The following is a 20,478-nucleotide window of genomic DNA, read 5'->3' as shown; positions in this document are numbered from 1 at the left end:
TGCCCAGACTGGCTTGAACGGTCCTCGGATCTCAGCCTCCTCAGTAGCGAGGATCACAGGTGTGAGCCACCAGCGCCAGTCATCTGAGAGTGGTAGGCGGGCCCTGCCACTCCCATTGCACTGCCAGCAATGTGACCTCTCAGCCTCCTCTTCAAACTCCCCAGGTCGGCAGCCATGGCCTGCTGGCTCTGCTGGCTCACACCTAGAGTCCCGCTACTCAGGAGGCTGAGACCTGAGTGTCACTGTTCAAAGCCAGCCCGGGCAAGAAAGGCCAGGAGACTCCTATCTCCAATAAGCCACTCCGGAAAGGCTGGAAGTGGCACCGTGGCTCAAGTGATAGAGCGCCAGCCTTGAGCAGAAGCTCAGGGACAGTGCACAGGCCCTGAGTTTAAGCCCCAGGACTGGAGGGAAAAAAAAGAGAGCACCCTGGGCAGAAAAGTTTGTGAGACCTTATCTAAAGAAAGAAAAAACAGGCTGGAGGTATGGCTCAAGGATAGAGCACCAGCTCAGCAAGCATAAGATCTTAAACTCAAACCTCAGCACTGCCAAAAGAAAGAGACAAGAGATAGACAGATGAGGGGGGGGGAGGGGAAGGGAGAGGGAAAGAGAGGGGGAGAGAGATAGATAGAGAGAAAGAGAGAGAGAGAGCGTGCTAGTCATTGTGGTATATACTTATAATCCCAGCATTTGGGTGGCAAATATATATGTATATATGTATGTATGTATGTGTGTGTGTGTGTGTGTGTATATATATATATATATATATATATATATATATATGACCCAGGTGCTGGTAGCTCATGCCTGTAATCACAAGGCTAGGATCTGAGGCTAGAGATTCAACACCAGCCCGGGGCAGGAAGGTCTGTGAGACTCTTTTTTTTTGGCCAGTCCTGGGCCTTGGACTCAGGGCCTGAGCACCATCCCTGGCTTCCGCTCAAGGCTAGCACTCTGCCACCTGAGCCACAGCGCCTCTTCTGGCCGTTTTCCATATATGTGGTGCTGGGGAATCGAACCTAGAGCTTCATGTGTAGGAGGCAAGCACTCTTGCCACTAGGCCATATTCCCAGCCCCCCTGTGAGACTCTTATCTCCAATGAACTTCCAAAAAAGCTGCAAGTGGAGCTGTGACTCAAATAGTAGAGCACTAACTTTGAGCAGGAAAGCTCAGGTTCAGCACCCAGGCCCCATGTCCAAGCCCCAGAACCAGCACTAGATATATACATACATACATACATACATAAACGAATTGCCAGGCACTGGTGGCTCATGCCTGTAACCTTAGCTACTCAGGAGGCTGAGATCTCAGGATCATGGTTTCAGGCCAGCCCATGCAAGGAAGTCTGAGGCTTTTTCCACTAAACTACCAGAAAAGCCAACAGTGGAGCTGTGGCTCAAGTGGTAGAGCACTATCCTTAAGCAAAAGAAGCTCAGGGACAGAGCCCAAGTTCAAGCCCCAGAAGTGACACCAAAAATCAATAGATAGGTGGATAGATGATAGATAGATGATAAATGGATAGACAGATAATCAACAAGAAAGTAAAGCAGGTTCTGTTGGGGGTTACCACAGGATGGGCAGGGCTAACAAAGAGGTTGAATGAGGATAGGTATGGTCTATGTAGTTCAGTTACACCTATGAAAACACAACAGTGACACCGATGAAATTATTTTTAGAAGGGGAGGTGAAGCTGGGTGATGGTGGCACACACCTGTAATTCTAGCTACTCAGAAGGCTGAGATCTGAGGATCAAGCAAGGTTCAAAGCCAATCCAGGTAGATTCGTCTGCAGGACTCTTCAATCAACCAGCCAAAGCTGGCAGCAGAGCTCAGGTGGTAGAGGGCCAACTTTGAGCAAAAAAGCCAAGCCGATTTCAAGCCCAGTACTGGTACATGCGCATGTGTATGTGTACACACACACGCGCACACACACACACACACACACACACGGACGGACGGGGGATTAGAATGGGGAGAAGTGGTAGAGGGATGAGAGTGATCAGTATACATGTTTGGAAATGCCACAGTGGAAGACCTCTTTTTATCACTGTGCAATGTTTTACCCTCCAAAGCATGTCTCCCTATTCCATACACTAAATATTTTAAATATGAATGCTTGTTATGGTCCCTCTCCCCCAAGTACAATATTGACTCTACAGAAGCAGTGACTTCTGTCTTGTTTGTTCTCTTATATTTGTGGAAGTGAGTGCTGACAGAGTCCCGTTAAACACCTGCTGGGAATCTAAGAATGCAAGTTCTTGTGTGTATATCCCATAAACTGACTATCTTCACCACAGCTCAAATGAGAAACCAAGGCAAAGGAGGTGGTAATTTGTCCCAAACCATTGGGAAGTCTAGGACAGGATTGGAGCCCGGCTCCCATGTGTAACAATTTCACCACGTACCCTGACCAACCTCACCCGTCTCTCCGGAACTGGAACTAGCCCTGGAGCTCCTGCTTCCACCCCGAGCCATTCTTCTAGGACTTTCTGCCACCTCTGCGTCACTGTAAAGACCCAGCTGCTCCCCCTTCATCCCTCCTTTCATCCTCTGATGGTCAGCACACCTCGTCAGCAATCCCCTTCACCACACACCCAGGGCTTTCTCTCCGTCTCCATGCTCTCCCCTGGTGGAGCTGCCACAGGCCTGATAGGTTTCCTCCCGAACCGCCCCCCCCCCCGCCCCGCCGAATATGATCAGAGTGCCCAGCTAGTGATCTTTCTAAGCCTGGAAAGCTTCTGCTTCAAACCTGCCAGTGAGCTGGGCACAGGATGCATGCCTGTGCGGTTCTGGTAGAAGGATGGAGGGTTCGGGGTTCCCTCCTCCCTACCCCGCCCCTTTTTAAGGTGCATTAGCTGCATCATCAAACCGTCTCATCATGGTAGTTCAGACAGCCTTATAATTATTGAATTCTTTTTTTTGTAATTTATTTATTAATTAAAATTTTGACAAGGTGTTGTGCAAAAAGGGTACAGTTACATAGGGCAGTGTGTACATTTCTTGTTGTATTTTTTTTTTTTTTTGGCCAGTCCTGGGCCTTGGACTCAGGGCCTGAGCACTGTCCCTGGCTTCTTCCCGCTCAAGGCTAGCACTCTGCCACTTGAGCCACAGCGCCGCTTCTGGCCGTTTTCTGTATATGTGGTGCTGGGGAATCGAACCTAGGGCCTCGTGTATATGAGGCAGGCACTCTTGCCACTAGGCTATATCCCCAGCCAATTTCTTGTGATATCTTACGCCCTGTTTTTCTTTCCCTTCCCTAGGTCAGGTAGACATATATACGATACACAGTGTACCAAGAACATAGACAGTAGAATTCTTGAATTTATAGAGCCAGTGGATTTTGTGCTTTTCAAAATTGTACTTTAAACTTGTACCTTTTTTTTTTTTTTAAAGACAGGATCTCCCTTTGTGAGTGCCAGGGCTCATGCTGGCTCTGCGAGTGCCAGGGCTCATGCTGGCTCTGCGAGTGCTCTACCCATCGAGCCGCACTGCCAGCCTTTTTTGTTTCAGCTATCTTTTAGACAGGTCTCTTCTTCCTTTTTGCCCAGGCAAGCCCAGGACGGTAATCCCCCTTGTCTCCACTGGGATGACAGGTGTAAGCCAGTCTCGTAGCTTCCCTCCCCCCTTCCCCCCTCCCCCCCCCCCCCCCCCGCCCCGGCTTGATTCCAGGGCCTGGGCGCTGTCCTTCAGCTTCTGTGCTCACCACTTGAGCCACAGCTGCACTTCCAGGTTTTTGGTAGTCAACTGGAAGTCAGATTCTCATGGACTTTTCTGTCCCAGGTGGGTTCCAACAGCGAGTGATCCTCGCATCTCAGCCTCCTCGGTAGTAAGATTACCCGGTGTAAACTTCACGTATTTACTTTGTAATCACACGAGGGTCTTCACTGCAAGCTCGAGCCTGGGCTCACGACCATCACTGACGCAGCGGGTCTGAATTGAGCGTCCCGACCTTCCATTGAGCAGGGTTTGGGGGAACATTCCATGCGCCACATCATCACACAGAAAATGTCACACCGCGGGAAAATCATACAACAGCACAGCAACTGGCAGCAAATCATTTCGTATTGCGGGAAAGTTATAAAATAATTCTTACGAATGACTGGCCTAATCAATGGTGGGAACCGGCCTGGTGAAGGTGATTGGCTAGCTTATGGGGTTCAAAATGATTGGTGTAGACAAATGATCTGGGTCACAAGTCATCCTTAGCTTGAGGGTTATTTATTTTTGCTAGTCTTGTGCCTTGAACTCAGGGCCTGGGAACTGTGCCTGAGCTTCTTTTGCTCAAGACTAGCATCTGGCTTTTTCTGAGTAGTTTATGGGAGATAAGAGTCCCATAGCTGGGGCTGAGAATGTAGCTTAGTGGTAGAGTGCTTGCCTAGCATGCAGGAAGCCCTGGGTTCGATTCCCCAGCACCACATATACAAAAAAAGCCAGAAGTGGGGCTGTGGCTCAAGTGGCAGCAGTGCTAGCCTTGAGCAGAAAGAAGCCAGGGACAGGGCTCAGGCCCTGAGTTCAAGCCCCAGGACTGGCAAAAACCAAACCAAACCAAAGTTGTTTGCCTGGCTCTGATCCCTGGTTCCCTGCGCGGAAGCAATGCTATTCTCCACAGAGCTTGGAGGCGAGGATCATGGTAAGCTCCCATCCCGTGCAGCCGGAATGAGATGCTCTATGGAGAGGACCTGCTTCCAGAGTCTGGTTTCTCTCCTCCTACATCGATAGCCCCAGGAGAGGGGCACCTCCTCTCCCTTAGCCATGGCTGAGTCACAGCCATGGAACGCAGCAGGTGCTCACAACTGTGTGTGAGTGGGAGAGAACTAAATGGGAGGCCTGCTGTGTGTGGGGGCGCATGCCTACGATCCTAACACTTGGGGCCCCTGAGGCTGAAGGATCATGAGCTCACGGTCAGCTGGGGCTTCGGTGTAAGACCTTCTCTCAAAACACAAACACAAGCGAATGAAACTGGAGGGTGACGGCAAGTGTGGGGAAGCAGTGGAGGACAGCGTGCAGTGCTGTGGGGAGTGGGGCTGGTGCAGACTCGCAGTGGGGGCACGGGCGACGGGGCTGATCACCAGACTAGAGTGCTTACTAGGATTTCTTGTCCTTCAGAAAATACCTAGGAACGCCTAGTTTATGTCACTTGTACTCGTGGGTGTATTTCCTTCATAGCATTCCTTCTAGAATGGAGAGCAACTTTTCTTTTTTTTTTTTTAAAGGAAAGGTGCTTTAGCTGGGCACTCGTGTTCCATACCTATAATCCTAGCTACTCTGGAGTCTGAGACCTGAGGATTGTGGTTCAAAGCCAGCCTGGGCAGAAACTCCCTCCCTCCAAGACTCTAATCTCCAATGCACCAGCAAAAAGCCAGAAGTGACTCAAGTAGTGGAGCACCAGTCTTGAGTGAGAAAAGCTAAGGGAGAACTTGAGGACCTGAGTGCAGGCATCAGTACTCCCAGGACTGGCGTATACCGAACCCCCTCCAACCAAAAAGACCTCAGTCTTCAGGAAAACAGTAAAAAGTTTCAAAGACTGGAGGTGACAGGACTAGTTGTAAATTGGGGACAGATTGTTCTGTCTACAGTGTCAAAAGTGGATTAGAGCAGAGCTAGAGTGAATGCACACAGAGACTGGGAGGTGACTGTAAAGTTCATGGTAGAAAGAGTGGTTCAGGCTAAGGTGGTGGTACTAAAGGCACATGAAAATAGTGCAGGGCTGGGAAGGTGGCTTAGTGGTAGAGTGCTGGCCTGCTATACATGAAGCCCTGGGTTCGATTCCTCAGCACCACATAATCAGAAAAAGCCAGAAGTGGCGCTGTGGCTCAAGTGGTAGAGTGCTAGCGTTGAGCAAAAGAAGTTCAGGGAGAGGGCACAGGCCCTGAGTCCAAGCCCTAGGACTGGCAACTGGACAGAATTGGGAAGGAAGGGAGCAGAAAAGATACTCTCCCAGGTTTCTTTTTTTTTTTTTGCCAGTCCTGGGGCTTGAACGCAGGTCCTGAGCACTGTCCCTGGCCTCTTTCTGTTCAAGGCTAGCTCTATGCCAACTTGAGCCACAGCGCCACTTCTGGCCTTTTCTAATATGTGGTGCTGAGGAATTGTATGAGGCCAGCACTCTTGCCACTAGGCCATATTCCCAGTCCCCCAGGTTTCTTTTCTTTTGTGCTGGTCCTGGGGGCTTGAACTCAGGGCCTGGGTGCTGTCCTTTAGCTTTTTTTTTTTTTTTCTCTCAAGACTGATACTCTACCACTTGAGCCACAGCTCCACTTCTGGATTTTTGATGGTTAATTGGAACTAAATGTCTCATGGACTTTCCTGTCCAAATTGGCTTCAAATCTACCTCAGCCTCCTAAGTGGCTAAAGTTATAGGCAAGAGCCACTGGCATTTGGCTTCTTCCTAGTTTGCTGACTTGGGAGAATAGGAATGACTAATGAAGTGCCCATTGATGCAGGAACTTGTGCCCATAACCGTAGAGAAGACAATGTGAGAGGCTCTGTGCTCAGAGCCAGTACTATCTAGAAATGCTCCTTTGGGTGACTTTTGGAGGCCTTCAGCCATGGCTTGAACAAAACTATTCCCATACTTTAGTACAGTCTCTAGACTACTCTACTTCCATTAAAATCACCTGAAATGTTTATTAATAATTCAGATGTGGGGACGCGTGTATATGCTCCTATACCAGAAACCCTGTAGCAGCCAGAAACAAGTTCTCAAAGGTCTAAACCTGATGCTACTAAACACAGTCAATAATCATCTCCCATATTTTCTTTTCAGTTTTCCTGTGGCCCACACACCCCTCTTGGGCCTGTAGTAATGATGAGACCATATGGCTGGTATTCTAAATTCCAACCATATTATTTTCTTGAGTCTTGCCAGGGGCTTATACTGTAACCCTAGTTACACAGGAGGCTGTGATCTGATGATCTCAGTTTGAAGCCAGTCCAGACACAAAAAGCCAAGCAAGAACACGAGCTCAAGCCCCAGTACCAGTACAAAAATAAACAAAAATCAAAACAAACAGGGAATTACAGAGAATCACAACCCTCCATAAGCAGATGAGGACTCGGAGTTTCTATGGAAACCAGTAACCAGGTTAGAGAGCTTCAGCCTGTAATTGACAAGTAGCTGGAGCCCTAGTAGAGATGGATCTAAGAGTTAAAAACTCCAAAATAGGGGCTGGGAATATGGCCTAGTGGCAAGAGTGCTTGCCTCGTATACATGAGGCCCTGGGTTCAATTCCTCAGCACCACATATACAGAAAATGGCCAGACGTGGCGCTGTGGCTCAAGTGGCAGAGTGCTAGCCTTGAGCAAAAAAGCCAGGGACAGTGCTCAGGCCCTGAGTTCATGGCCTAGGACTGGCCAAAACAACAACAACAAAAAAAAGACTCTAAAATACCCCTTTCTTAAGGGGGTCTTCGTGCTTTATGAATTTTACCTCTAGAAGCTTTATCAGTCCCCTCAGGCACCCTGGAGTGGGGGAGGGTAAACCAGAGCTTTCAACAAGGTCTGTACTGGGAAGACGCTCTCACTAACTTGGGTCACTAAAGAGTCTAAGTGAGCCAAAAGGGAAGTATTCAGCATCTTCCTGCTACTTTCCCGGGGGATGAGTTAAGGAAAAAAGGAGGATGGAGTGGGCAGGGACTGAGACCTATTTGTGAAAGTCAGAGCTCCCAGCACAGGCTCTGAAACCCTAGCTGGGCACCAGAGGCTCAAGTCTACATCCTAGCTACACAGGGGGCTGAGTTGAGGATCCCAGGGAGACAAATCTAGGCGATTTTCTTTTTCTCCAATTGACCAGCAAAAAAAAAAAAAAAAAGCCAGAATTGGGTCCCCAAGTTCAAGCCCAGTAGAAATAAATAACAGGATAAAACTCAGATTGACATCAGGTATTAGGAAAGGGAATACGTGAAAAAGGTGTCGAGAGTAGGATTTCAGGCTTGTCTAACCTGCGGCCCTTTCCTCCGTCTGTGCGGTGCTGCGGTCTCGCACCTGCCGGGCAGCGGCTCTGCCAGGCAGCACACCCTCCGGCACCCGGTGACGAGGTGGGTCTCCCGGGGCGGCTGGAGGCGGTCCTGGGTGTGGAGACGGGACCGCGTGTCAGTGCCCGGGAACGGAGGGGCGGCATCCGGCCCCGCTCCTGCGCTGACCGGGGCGGGAAACCAACGCGGCGGCACCGACGGCTGCGCTGCGCGCCGGGCGTGGACCCCGGTGATGCACGCGGGAGAGGCCGGGGGAAGGACGACGGCACGCCGGCGGGGGAGGGTCAGCGCGGGGGGGGGGGGCTGGCCGCCCGTGAGCCCGGGAAGGAGGTCTCCGCGACCCGGACCAGCTCGGGGGAGCCCTCCGGCTCCGGACGGGCCGGGAACCGCCGCGCTCGCACCTGGCGCCCGGCGTGGCTGGGGGGGGGGCGGGGAGGGCGGACGCGGGCCGCCGCGGTTCCCGAGCGGCGAGCGCCCCCTCCCGTCGCGCGGCGGGAACAGCGGGGGGGGGGGGAGCGGCCTCCCGGACGCCGCAGGAGCGTGGGGAGGGACTGGGTGAGAGACCCGACCGAGGGGAGGAGGCGGCGGGGCGGGTCCGCGCGGCGAGGCCGGACGGGCGCCGCGGCCTCGGCGTGACGTCACCGCCCCGGCCCTCCCGCCGTCTCCTTCCGGGGCGGGCCCGGAAGTGGGGTGCGCGGGGCTCCGAGGCCGCGGCGCGGTTCCGAGCGGGGCCGCCTGGGGTGTCGCAGTCGCCGGTGGGAGGTCCCCGGGCCCCGGGCAGCCCGTGAGCGGCGGCCAGCGCCTGCCGCCGGCCGGAGCCGCGACGGGCCGCCGGAAGCTCTTCTCCGGGCGGAGCGCGCCGTTCGAGGGCCCGGCCGGGGCCCCCGGCGGCCATGGCCCCGCCTCCCGGGGCCGCGCCGGCCTCGCTGCGCCTGGCGGCCGCGGCCTGCTGGCAGGCGGTGCGCCGGCGCCGCGTGGAGCACTTCCCGCGCGTGCTGGAGTTCCTGCGCTCGCTGCGCGCCGCCGCGCCCGGCTTGGTCTTCTACCGGCACCACGCGCGCCTGTGTCTGGGGCTGAAGGCCAAGGTCGCGGGGCGCGTTCGGGCGTGCGGGCCGGGGGCGGGCCGGGGGCGGGCGGGGGCGGGGCCGCGCGGCGGGCGGGGAGCGGGACCTGCCGGTCTCCACGCGGGCGATTCTGAGCTCGGTGCCGTGCAGGTGGTGGTGGAGCTGATCCTGCAGGGCCGACCTTGGGCCCACGTCCTCAGCGCCCTGAATCACCATTTCCCGCCGTCCGGACCTAGACTGCGGGACCCTAAAATTGTGAGTAACCCTGGAGCAACCCCCAACCCCGGGGGCCCTTAATGCACTAGCTTCCCCTCCTCTCGACGGCCGGATCTTAGTTCTGCCAACTCTGGCCTTCCATGTCCTCCACAGACAAAGCGAGACCTGAGAAAGATCTCGGAGGCTGAAGAAACGTTTTGCCAGCAGGTGAAACAGCTGTCAGAGAACTCCGAGGATTTGGCCTCCAGCCTGCAGGTGAGACTGGCTGGCTTGAAAGCTGTTTTAGCATTCCACTTTCCCTTAATCCTCCTCTTGCCTGCCTCTTTCTGCCTCCGCAGGAACTTGAACAAGAGTATGGAGAACCTTTTCTTGCTGCCATGGAAAAGCTGTTTTTCGAATACCTGTGTCAGCTAGAAAAAGCACTGCCCACACTGCAGGCAGAGCAGGTTTGCTGGGGCAGAGCACTGAAGGGCTTCAGCATGGGTGATGATGGTATTCAGGACCGTGGTCTTCATACCTGTTTCCCCCTGCCCACAGCTCCAAGATGTGCTGAATTGGCTTCAGCCTGGGATTTCTGTGACCTCTTCTCTTACCCTGAGGCAGTATGGCGTGGACATGGAGTGGCCTCTTCCAGGTACCGGGGACATCTAGGGTAACTACGGATGTGGGGGACAGTGTCTAACGATATTTCTGTGTGTGCATGTGCACGCGTATCAGTTTGAACTCAGGGCCTGGGTCTTGGCCCTGAGCTTTTTTGCTCAAGGCTAGCACTCTACCACTTGAGCCAGAGATATTTCTGGCTTTTTGGTGGTTAATTGGAGATCAGTCTTAGGGATTTTCCTTCCCTAGCTCCAGTGGCTTATACTTGTAGTCCTGACTGTTCAGGGCTAGCCTTGTGTGAAAAAGCTAAGCAATAGTGCTCAGACCACGTTCAAGCACCGCTACTAACACAAAGTTAAGTGAGCTTGAGGCAGGAGAAACCTACACTTTCTGTTATTACGTATTTTCTCTTTAAAGGAGCCTCATTTTGGTGGGTGCCGGTGGCTTATACCTATAATCCTAGCTACTCAGGATTCTGAGATGTGAGGATCAACGTTCCAAGCCAGCCCACTCAGACAAACCCAAGAGATGTTCCTCTCCAGTTAACTAGCCGAAAGTGGAACATAGAAGTATAGGGCTTCAAGTTCCAGCAGATGAGCAGTTAAAAAAAAGTAGCCTCGTTTTCTTTTTCAGAAAACTCTGACTCAGTGAAACTGACAGAATCTGTGAAACAGACTCCTCCTTCACAGCCCAAACCTGCTCTCTACAGTCCTCTGCCAAAAGCTAAGCCTACTTCCCAAGGACCAGCCTCAAAGAAGAACCTAGAACTTTTATCAGGCCACCACTTCAATCTGGCCCCTCTAGGCCAGCGAAGAAACCGCTCCCAATGGACATCTGCAAAGGGAGGGCACAAGGAGCTCCCCGTGGCCATGTTGTTCCCCTTTAGGAATGGGGGCTCATCAACCCAGGTCACAGCAAGGTCTGAAAGCCGGGAAGAACAAGGGATACACACAGCAAACACAGCAGATGCTGGGGGCACAGGAGCAGCCTCTGCTGGGAAGTCTAAGAGCCCATCTCAGAGCCTAGCGAAGAAGGCTTTGGAGAACTCAGCGGACTTATCTGCTGCAGAGCAAAAGGCGTGAGTGGAAAAAAGTTGTTTCTCCCTCCCAGGAGCTTATTCTGTACCTGTTTTCCCCTCACCCGAGCTTTCTGTTGCTTCTACCTCAGGAAATCCTTGGATGACTCCATGGCTCCCCTGAGACTATCATTATCACCCCCTAGGGCCCAGAAACAAGGTAGGTGGGCTAAACCAGGATGGGCCTTTTGTCGTGGGGACTTGTCAGGGCCTGAGTTTACCTACAGTAGTTTGATTCTGGTTTCCTTCCTGCAGTGTTTTCTCCATCTCTGTGCAGCTCAGTCATTACCATAGGGGATTTGGTTTTGGACTCTGATGAGGAAGAAAATAGCTAAAGGGAAGCAAAGGTGAGTAGGAACGAGAAAGCTGGGGAAAAGGTAGGGAGACAAACGTACTGCTCCAGGATAGACAGGGCTTCAGGGCGGGGTTTCTGATGATAGACCCTCACTGTTCCCTTCTCTATAGGAGTCTCTGGGAAGATATCAGAAGACAGTTTGACACCTTGATCCCTACATTCTGTGAATACCTCCCCACTGTGGCCCCTCAACTGCATAGACAGCACTAGCCACCCTTGATAGCATTCCTGCCCTCTGTACCTACCTGCCTGCCTCTGCGGTTCTGTAGTGGACCGAAATGGAAGCTGAGGCTTGAGCTGCCTGGCTTTATGGCTCAAAACTGTTATAACACTGTCTTGATGTAAAGAAGGGAAACTGAGGCTCCTACAGGTCAGCAGAACTGGCCCCTCTAGAGCTGGAAGAGTCCCTCTGCCTTTCTACTTCATTTGGAAAGTGTTATTTATTTCTGTCCAGGAGGATTACTGGGCTTGAGAACGTGGTAATTACCCTTGCACTATTCTGAAAAGACCTTATGCCAGAATATGCTATGTAAATTGTCTCACTTCCAGGTTACTTAGGATGGTGGCCCTAGAATGGACTAATTGATGTGAATAATGAATGCTCATGTATCTACCTGCTGCTTCAGTGTTAACCCTTCCTGTGCCACCCCAAAACAGCACCCCGATGCCAGCATTGTGCAGAAAGCCTTAGCATCTCTCTATAGCCAGTGGGATCTCTTTATTGAGGTATTTCAAACATGTAAACACTTCGGAGTTTTTCAGACATTTCAAGACCTCATTTAATGAAATTGATTAAGAAAACATGATTCCAAAAGCCTGCCCTTTCCAGCTCAAAGCCATGTAAAGCATTTGTGTATCAATTAGTATCTTTTGTCCTCTTAGTAATTTTCAAGAAGCTGAGTCCCTAGACTCCCATTTGACTTGTCTTTTCTCAGATTGATTTCTTTCTTCCTTCCCAGTGTGTGTGTGTGTGTGTGTGTGGAGAAATGAGAGTGTTACTGCAGGAGCCCGCAGGACTTGAGTTGCTAGGAACTGATAAAGTGACACACTACCACACTAGAGCAGGACTGCCTGGCGCTAGTGTGTATCCCCAAAGATGGGGTTCACCTGCTGGGTAACTCTAATGAAGGTCGTTCTCCGGCTCAACTCTTTGAGCTTGGCTGCTCCCACGTAGGTGCATGTCGATCGGATCCCTCCTAGGATGTCACGGATGGTATATTCCACGTCCCCTTTAAAGGGGACTTCCACGGTCTTTCCCTCCGAGGCCCTTTAGGATAGGAAAAAACGTGGTTACCGTCTCTCTAAGCCCGTCCCGTCTCTAGCATTTGGCCTCCCTTTGTCATTTTTCCCCCTGAGAACTCTGCTGTTCCTTTCCTAGCACCCATGACACCACGCCCACCACCCGGCTTTGCCAGAACCTTCAGCTGCCCGGCCTCCACACATACCTGTACTCAGCCACCCCACCAGCATACTTCTTCATGGCCATCTCGGAACTCATTCCGTAGAAGAGCTTGTACTTCTTCCCATCCCTCTCAATGAGCTCGCCTCCTGACTCGCTGTGTCCAGCCAGCATGCCGCCCAGCATGACAAAGTCAGCACCTGCTCCTGCCACAGCCAGAGGCGGGAAAGAGGCGGGTGGCCGAGGTGCCCACAGCCACCCATGCTGACAGCGGCATGAGCGTCTTCCCCGTCCTGTGACCCAGCTGGCCCACGGCCCCCAGGCCCGCGCTGCCTTGGTCACTGTCTCCTAGTAGGTCTTGTTCCTTCACCATTTTTTTTTCCTCCCAGTATCAGGGCTTGAACTCAGGAGCTCATGCTTGCTTGCTTGCTCTGCAGGAACTACACTTCTGGGCCTGCTTTTTTGTTGGTTTATCTTGGAGAGAGAATCTTAGAGGCTTTGGGCCTCAGTGACAGGCAAATCCACACAGGGCTGGCTCTTGAAGACTTTGAAGAGCCTCTGGGATTTCCCGGCCTGGCGACTGCTCTCCTTTTCCTGCCTTGCCATCCTCTGGTATACTATGTTATTGTTACCTGACCCAAGAGCAGAGGTCGCCCCCTTAATGTAAGGACCACTTGGGAAACTAAGGAAAGGGGGGGAAAGAGGACCAGGTCTGCAGCCCTGTTCCTCCGAGGCTGGTTTTGTAGGTCTGGTGTGGGGCTCGGGAATCTCTGCTGTCCAGCAGTCCCGGGGACAGTGTAATAATGGCCCTGGCTCAGTCTCCAAGCTTCTGCTGCTGGCTTGCCCCAGGCTTCAGGGGGACTAGCTCATATTAGGAACGAGTCTCCGTGGCTTCTTGAGCTCTGGCCTGAGCGAGACGCTCAAGAGGCCGCTCATCCTTTTCTACAGGACTCGTCTTGTGCGTCCTAACCTCGCAAACCTCCTTACCAAAAGCCTTGGCCACGTCCCCAGGGCAGCTGCAGCCTCCGTCCTGCAAAGTAAGGAGCACTGTGAAGAAGCAGCATGGACTGCCAAGCCTCCCAGTGACTTCCTCAGCCCGCCTCGGGTGGACACCCTCCTGCCGCCCTGAGCCTTACCGAGATGATGTGGCCGTTGAGGCCGTGGGCGGCATCTGCACACTCCATCACTGCGCTGAGCTGGGGGTACCCTACTCCCGTCTTCTTGCGGGTGGTGCACACAGAGCCTGGGAAGGTCATGGCAGAGGTGAGAGGGAAGGGCTCCACGGGCGCTTGCCACTCAAGGTAGCCAGGGGTCCTGATGAACCAGCTTACCTGGCCCAATTCCCACTTTGATGATGTCGGCCCCAGAGAGGATAAGCTCTTCCACCATCTCTCCTGTTACCACGTTCCCTGCCTGAGAGCAGAACAGAGCACCTTAGGGTTGAGGATGGAGGGGAGTGTTCATGCTCTCGTGATTGCATGCCTACACGGCGTGACCTGTGTTATTGCAAAGTAAGGGTACTCTGTTGTCTTCCGCCAGGCCCTCAGGGCTTCTAGACTAGCTTTTTAAAAGGATGTCATTTCCTCCTTACTCCACATCCCATGGTGGGGGCTGAGGTGGCAAAGCAGATCAACTGGAAGACAGGAGGTGTTTTGGAGGAGCATTCAGTGAAGCAAAGGAAACTTGAAAACTAAGCTCAGATCTGACTTAGCAACAGGGCTCCAAAATAGCTGGTCCTAAAAGCTCTATGGCTTTGTAGAAAGAGAGAAAACAAGGAAATATAGGCTAAACACCTGCTTTGCCCAGCTGTACTTGTTATTTATTTCTTGCCAGTCCTGGGGCTTGAACTCAGGGCCTGGGCACTGTCCCTGAGCTTATTTTGCTCAAGGCTAGCACTCTTACCACTTAACCACAGCACTGCTTCTGGCTTTTTCTGTTTAATGTGGTACTGAGGGATCCAACCCAGAGCTTCATGCATGCTCGGCAAGTATTCTATCACCAAGCCACATTCCCAGCCTGTACTTGTTCTTGACTGACAGTACAAACATTCTTTTGGGGCCGGGAATGTGGCTTAGCAGTGGAGTGCCTGCCTGGCATGCACGAAGCCCTGGGTTCAATTCCTCCACACCACATAAATACGGAAGTGGCGCTGTGGCTCAAGTGGTGGAGTGCTAGCCTTGAGCAAAAAAAAGGAAGCCAGGGACAGTGCTCAGGCCCTGAGTCCAAGGCCCAGGACTGGCAAAAAAAAAAAAAAAAAAAAACATTCCTTTGATGTTGTGAAGAATATGAAGCCTTGCTATTTCCTTAAGCTCCTTAAAAAAAAATAAACCATTGTTTCCTGTGACCCTTTAGGTTTTGTTTTTAGGTGACTAGCACATCTCCATTTCTGTGTGCAGATGTATTTGTAGCACAGGCATGTACAGTGCAAGTCTGGCCAGGGTTTTATGAGTGACATCAGAGACGATGAGCGGATTATCATGCATTTACAGCTTAGAGCCGTGAGTTACCCAGTTACATCACGGGGAGTGGGACTATCATACTACAGTAGAGGAGAGATGAGCTGATGTGACAAAACAGAGTCAGGAAGGAGGAGCGGGAGAGGAATGCGTAACAGAAACATACCATGATGGTGTGTTGGGGAAAGCGCTTCCGTACGTCCTTTACAAATTCAACAAAATGCTCAGAATAGCCATTTGCCACGTCCAGGCAAATATATTTCACCTGGGGAATAGCTTCCAGGATCTGTTCCAGCTGCTCAAAATCAGAGGAGCCTGTGCCTGAGCTGGCAGCCAGATACTGTGGGAGAAACAGCACGATTGACTTGAGGGCATTAGATCAACCTATAGCAGCAACCAAAAACAATGAGCAGCCCAGCAAGCATTAAAGGTAAAGCTTGGTCTGCAATGAGCCAAAACAGTCTCCTAGAAAGCTTAAATAAGAAGGGGCGCAGGCAGACACGGTATTACCTCAAGACAGTCAGGATTCTTGCTAGCAAAGTCTTGCCACTGGTCAAGGCTGTAATGCTTATGAACAGCAGTGAAGAGGGAAAACTGGGGAGAAGAAAAAAACCATCAAAAAGAAGACACCCCTCTGGGTCCCTTTCTTGAAAGAGACCTTTATATTATTCTTGTAAAGAAAATGACTAAGGTTTGAAAGGAAACCCACTTTCAGGAGTTCATGGTGGAGCTGAGATGCGCTGAACCATTATCTTCTCTACAAACCCCATAGAGCTTCTTACCAGAAGCTAGCACTGGTCAAATCCTCCTACTCAAGTAAGTACTAAGCAAGCAGGAGTGGGTTTCACCTGCCAGCACATACGTACACGGGCACAAGGACATGCTGTGGGGAGACTGTGGGACAAGTAGTGGAGCGACCAGGAAGAGAACGTGGTCTGTGACTACACTCAACCTCCCTCCTAGGATAACAAAGTTACTCAGATGGTCATGGTCTCTTCTGGCTCATTTGTAAGCAGTAACTCAGTCTGTTTAGATTCCCACCAAAGTTACGTCATGTCTAATGTAGCCAATGAGGGATCACAGCCTTGCTCCCTTCTTACTGGATGAAAGGACAAGTGATCATGTTGGGCCATAAAGATATATCAAACGTGTATGCATATATATTTAAAAAAATACACACGTTTTTGCCAGTCCTAGGGCATGGACTCAGGGCACGAACACTGTCCCTGGCTTCTTTTTATTTAAGGCTAGCACTCTACCACTTGAGCCACAGCCCTACTTCAGCTTTTCCCGTTTGTGTGGTGCTGAACTGAACCCAGGGCTTCATGCATCCAAGGCAAGCACTCTACTGCTAAGCCACATTCCCAACCCCATACAAAAAATACTTGGCATACAACTTTTTTTTTTTGCCAGTCAGTCCTGGGGCTTGAACTCAGGGCCTGGGCACTATGCCCGAGCTGCTTTTACTCAAGGCCAGCGCTCTACCACTTGAGCCACAGCGCCACTTCTGGCTTTTTTGTTTATGTGGTACTGAGGAATCAAACCCAGGGCTTCATGCATGCTAGGCAATCACTCTGCCACTAAGCCACCTTCCCAGCCCCATCCAAAATTTTTGCTCAAGGCTAGCAACTCTACCACTTGAGCCACAGCGCCATCTCTGGCCTTTTCTATATATGTGGTGCTGAGGAATTGAACCCAGGGCTTCATGTACTCACTCTTGCCACTAGGCCATATTTCCAGCCCCACAAAAGATTTTTTTGTATACAAATGTATCACAAAATAGGAAAAGTATTTTATTCGTTTATTTTAGTCAACCAAGCTACAAGAAATGATGGCTTGGCAGGCTCATTACCTAATTGCACAAATTGCAAGCAGTATTACAATACTTGAAAATGGTATTCAAAAGCCACTGTGGGTGCTTCTGTTTATTGTAAAAGCACAAACATGCAAACAGATGAGACGGCAGTTGGCTGAGACAACACAAGTCTTTTGGCTGACAGAACCCCAGGGAAATCATGTATCAGCAGCAAGAACTGCTATACTTGGACTATCATCAACACTGTGGCTAACATTGGTACTGAATTATGCTTTCTCAGTAACACTCCACTGCTAGCGTGTTGATAAAGGGAAGCTGCTCAAGGACCGCAACAGGACTGGGAGATACACTGGCATAATGTGCCATGATAAACATGCCCAGTACAGACCAAGCCTTAAACTTTTGTGCCAGGTACTAGCGGCTCACACCTGTTATCCTAGCTACTGAGGAGGCTGAGATCAGCCAGCTCCGGCAGAAAAGTCCCCATGAAACTTATCTCTAATAAACGAATCAGAAAAGCTAGAAGTGGCATTGTGTCACAATGGTAGAATGCTAGCCTTGAGCACAAAGAGGCTCAGAGACAGTGCCTAAGCCCTGAGTTCAAGCCCCAGGAAAGGAAAAAAAAATTTTTTTTGCACCAGGCACAGGAGGCTTGCACCTGTAATCCTAGCTACTCAGGAGGCTGAGATTTGAGGGTCATGGTTCATGGCCAGGACAGGCAAGAAAGTCCAGGAGTCCCTTATCACCATTTAGCTATCAGAAAACCGGAAGCAGTACTGTGGCTCAAAGTGATAAGAGTGCTAGCTTTGAGCTGAAGAGCTCAGGGACAGAGCCCAGGCCCTGAGTTCAAGCCCCATGACTGACCAACAAGCAAAGACATTTGCAAGCATCTAATCTTTAGTCTTTTATTATTACTGTCTCAGTTCCTTCTCTTTAAAAAAAAAAAAGTGCCATTTTTGAAGCTTAAACTCAGGGCCTGGGTGCTGTCTCTGAGCCTTTTCTACTCAAAGCTGTCAGTCTACAACTTGAGGAGCCACAGTTCCACTTAGGGCTTTTTGCTGGCTAAGTGGAGATAAAGATCTCAAACGTTCTAGCCAAAACTGGCTTTGAACTGCAATCTTCAAATCTCAGCTGTCTGAGTAGGTAGGACTGCAATGTGAGCTACCAGTGTCCAGCTAAAATCTGCTTTCTTTAGCATTCATCCACATAGCAATTCAGTCCCTAATATAGCTCATATATTACAGCCATGTCTACTAACCTAATAGATTAACCATCCTTCAAGTGTACTGGTAAGGGTAAACTGACAATGAACAAAAGGATTCCTAAGCAGTTAGGAAAGGGGAACAGGAATAAAGTAATAACACTGCATAAATATCAACTTCAAAAATGATGACAAACATTCCACAAAGACACACAATCAAAACTACAGGCAGATTAAGTCCTTAAGGTAAAGCTATGAACAGCAGTGGAATTCATCAACTAATGCTTTATAGGTTAACCACCAGAGTGTGTATAGTCTCAAAAGTGCTCAGGTAACTATCTACCTTCTCAGCTACAAGCATAGAGGCAGGTAATATTACTGACAGGAGCAGTGTCTTCCATTTTCAAAGTGAACAACCTGTGTGTAAGAAAAACATATTCCATTGGGGGCATGTCCCAGAAACTCCCAGCAACCTAGGACTTAAAAAGAGGACGATTTTTGTTGTTGTTTATTTTTAAGAATAGCAGACATGCTGGGCTCTGGTGGCTCACATCTCTAACCCTAACTACTCAGGAGGCTGAGATCTGAGGATCGAGATTCAAAGCTAGCTTGGGCAGGAAAGTCCTTGAAACTCTTATCTCCAATGAACTACTCAAACTCCAGAAGTGGCACTGTGGCTCCAAGTGGTAGAGTACTAGCCTTGAGCAAAAAAGAGCTCAGGAACAGCACCCAAGCTCCAAGTTCAAGCCCCACAAACCAACAAAAAAGAGCAGGCATTAAGAATGAGTAAGCTGCTTCTCTAGGATAGTCTAGATAGGAATTGAGTGCTCAAACTGGATTTGAATTTCTAGACCAAAACAGCGAATGCCGAATGCTTATTGCTGCACACAAGACGTGTGACCCAAGACTGATGAATATAGTTGGGAGAGGATGAGTAATGGGAAAAGTTGGTGAGGTGTATAAATTATTAGGGGAAATAAGAGTTCTGTTCACATATCAGAAAAATGGGACAAAACATAACTTTGAATCTCAATTCAGATGGCTCTTGTTGGTGTGTGTGTGTGGGCTGTGCTGGAGTTTGAATTCAGTGTCTGAAGCTTGTTAAGCAAGCACTCTATCTGTTGAGCCACACCCCCTAGGGCATTTTTTACTTATAGTTTTGGTTTTTTTACATATAGTCTAGCGGTTTTTGCCCAGGGCCAGACTGCAATCCTCCAACCTGTGTCTCCTAGTAGCTAAGATGATAGACTGGCCCCACGGTGGCCAGATTGTTTGTTGGGGGGGGGGGGTGTCTTAGAAACATTTTTGCCAATGCTGGCCTCAAACTGCAATTCTCCCCATTCCCAAGTACCATATATAGGGATTTATAGGCAAGTACCACCACACCCACCATCAGATGGCCCTTCCAACAACAGGTCGAGTACTTAGTACTAGAGGAAACAGTACGTCTAAGCATCCTAACTGCTAACTGGGAATGGGAATGCAAACGCCTGAGACCAGCCAGCCTAATCTAACATTTATTAGGAAAGGGGCGTACGAGAAGTCCCACCTTACAGAGAGCCTTTGCCATCTCGAAGGTGCCCACGGTGTCCATGTTGGCAGCGATGATGGGTACACCAGTGTACGTCTGCTTGGAGTTCCGAAATGAGAAGGATCTTGTGAGATCCACCTGGAGGCAGAAACAGGGCACTAGTCATCACCACCACCGCCGCCACCTTCCGTATTCCAGCATTAGAGCGGGAAGCGGACGGCGTGCTTGGTCCCGGCCCGGCGCGGGCTCACCTCACTGCGCGACTTGAGGGTGCTGCGTTTGGGCCTGAGCAGGACATCCTTGAAGTCCAGCTTGACGTCGTTGTCGATGTGAGGCATGGCGCGGCCTGCGGGCTGGGGGGAGAGGGAGAGGAGCAGCCTAACCCCCCATCCACCCCGCCCCGAGGACTCCGGCCAGCCCCCCCCCCCCCCCGGCTGGCTGGAGCTAGGCAGGGCCGTCCCGCGGGGGTCGCGAGCCGCTTCCGGCCCGGGGGTACTCACTTCCGGCGGCCCCGGCCCAGGTGGCAGGTGACCAGAGCTCCCCGTCGGCTCAGCAACCGGCGCCCCGGGGCCCCGCCACACCCAGCGGGCGCCGCCGCCAGCAGGGCCGCTAATAGCCGGCCGGAACCGCGCACCGGAATTCCACCTTCGGCAGGGCCGCGCGTGGCCTGGTGGGTAACAGAGTTCCCTCACCGAGACTGTCCTATTGAATCCCAGCGGCGGGGAACTACAACTCCCAAGATGCCAAGCGCGGAGCTGCCGCAGCGCATGACGGGAGCACTCCGCCCCCCCCACTTGGT

General features: G+C 51.2%; 2 protein-coding genes across 5 annotated transcripts; one reads left to right on the top strand and one right to left on the bottom strand.

The window, feature by feature from the left end:
- Window positions 1-8,638: 8,638 nt before the first annotated feature.
- Tinf2 (TERF1 interacting nuclear factor 2) lies at window positions 8,639-14,012 on the top strand. 2 transcript variants are annotated; one of them, XM_048362754.1, is made up of 9 exons: window positions 8,639-9,051; window positions 9,181-9,285; window positions 9,400-9,501; window positions 9,585-9,692; window positions 9,784-9,880; window positions 10,462-10,924; window positions 11,014-11,081; window positions 11,177-11,268; window positions 13,624-14,012. In XM_048362754.1, exons 1-8 carry the CDS (start codon window positions 8,860-8,862, stop codon window positions 11,254-11,256), a joined length of 1,215 nt encoding a protein of 404 aa, XP_048218711.1. In that variant the 5' UTR covers window positions 8,639-8,859; the 3' UTR covers window positions 11,257-11,268; window positions 13,624-14,012. The 2 variants fall into 2 exon arrangements, with proteins under 2 accessions (XP_048218711.1, XP_048218710.1); XM_048362753.1 differs by lacking the exon at window positions 13,624-14,012 and adding an exon at window positions 11,387-11,975 and having other exon boundaries at window positions 8,640-9,051.
- On the bottom strand, window positions 12,038-20,341 carry Gmpr2 (guanosine monophosphate reductase 2). Of its 3 annotated transcripts, none has more exons than XM_048362759.1 (10): window positions 20,314-20,341; window positions 19,931-20,032; window positions 19,698-19,817; window positions 15,642-15,725; window positions 15,298-15,471; window positions 14,007-14,088; window positions 13,812-13,918; window positions 13,663-13,705; window positions 12,722-12,881; window positions 12,038-12,543 (listed from the first exon to the last, which is right to left on the bottom strand). In XM_048362759.1, exons 2-10 carry the CDS (start codon window positions 20,015-20,017, stop codon window positions 12,354-12,356), a joined length of 1,047 nt encoding a protein of 348 aa, XP_048218716.1. In that variant the 5' UTR covers window positions 20,018-20,032; window positions 20,314-20,341; the 3' UTR covers window positions 12,038-12,353. The 3 variants fall into 3 exon arrangements, with proteins under 3 accessions (XP_048218716.1, XP_048218714.1, XP_048218717.1); XM_048362757.1 differs by lacking the exon at window positions 20,314-20,341 and adding an exon at window positions 20,180-20,261; XM_048362760.1 differs by lacking the exons at window positions 19,931-20,032; window positions 20,314-20,341 and adding an exon at window positions 18,492-18,565 and having other exon boundaries at window positions 19,698-19,819.
- Between the last annotated feature and the right edge of the window lie 137 nt (window positions 20,342-20,478).

Source organism: Perognathus longimembris, chromosome 14, assembly GCF_023159225.1.
Source record: "Perognathus longimembris pacificus isolate PPM17 chromosome 14, ASM2315922v1, whole genome shotgun sequence".
Taxonomy (NCBI): domain Eukaryota; kingdom Metazoa; phylum Chordata; class Mammalia; order Rodentia; family Heteromyidae; genus Perognathus; species Perognathus longimembris.
This window is presented reverse-complemented; position numbering and strand designations above follow the sequence as displayed.

What these genes read in the sequence shown, in the direction of transcription:
- Tinf2 (XM_048362754.1), top strand. Translation starts at nt 8,860, where the DNA reads ATGGCCCCGCCTCCCGGGGCCGCGCCGGCCTCGCTGCGCCTGGCGGCC. An exon ending in ATTTGGCCTCCAGCCTGCAG is followed by an intron (nt 9,502 to 9,584) that starts GTGAGACTGGCT and finishes CTGCCTCCGCAG; the next exon opens with GAACTTGAACAAGAGTATGG. An exon ending in CATGGAGTGGCCTCTTCCAG is followed by an intron (nt 9,881 to 10,461) that starts GTACCGGGGACA and finishes AAAAAAAAGTAG; the next exon opens with CCTCGTTTTCTTTTTCAGAA.
- Gmpr2 (XM_048362759.1), bottom strand. Translation starts at nt 20,017, where the DNA reads ATGCCTCACATCGACAACGACGTCAAGCTGGACTTCAAGGATGTCCTG. An exon ending in CCCTCAAGTCGCGCAGTGAG is followed by an intron (nt 19,818 to 19,930) that starts GTGAGCCCGCGC and finishes TTCTGCCTCCAG; the next exon opens with GTGGATCTCACAAGATCCTT. An exon ending in GGACGTGGCCAAGGCTTTTG is followed by an intron (nt 12,882 to 13,662) that starts GTAAGGAGGTTT and finishes TGGCTGTGGCAG; the next exon opens with GAGCAGGTGCTGACTTTGTC.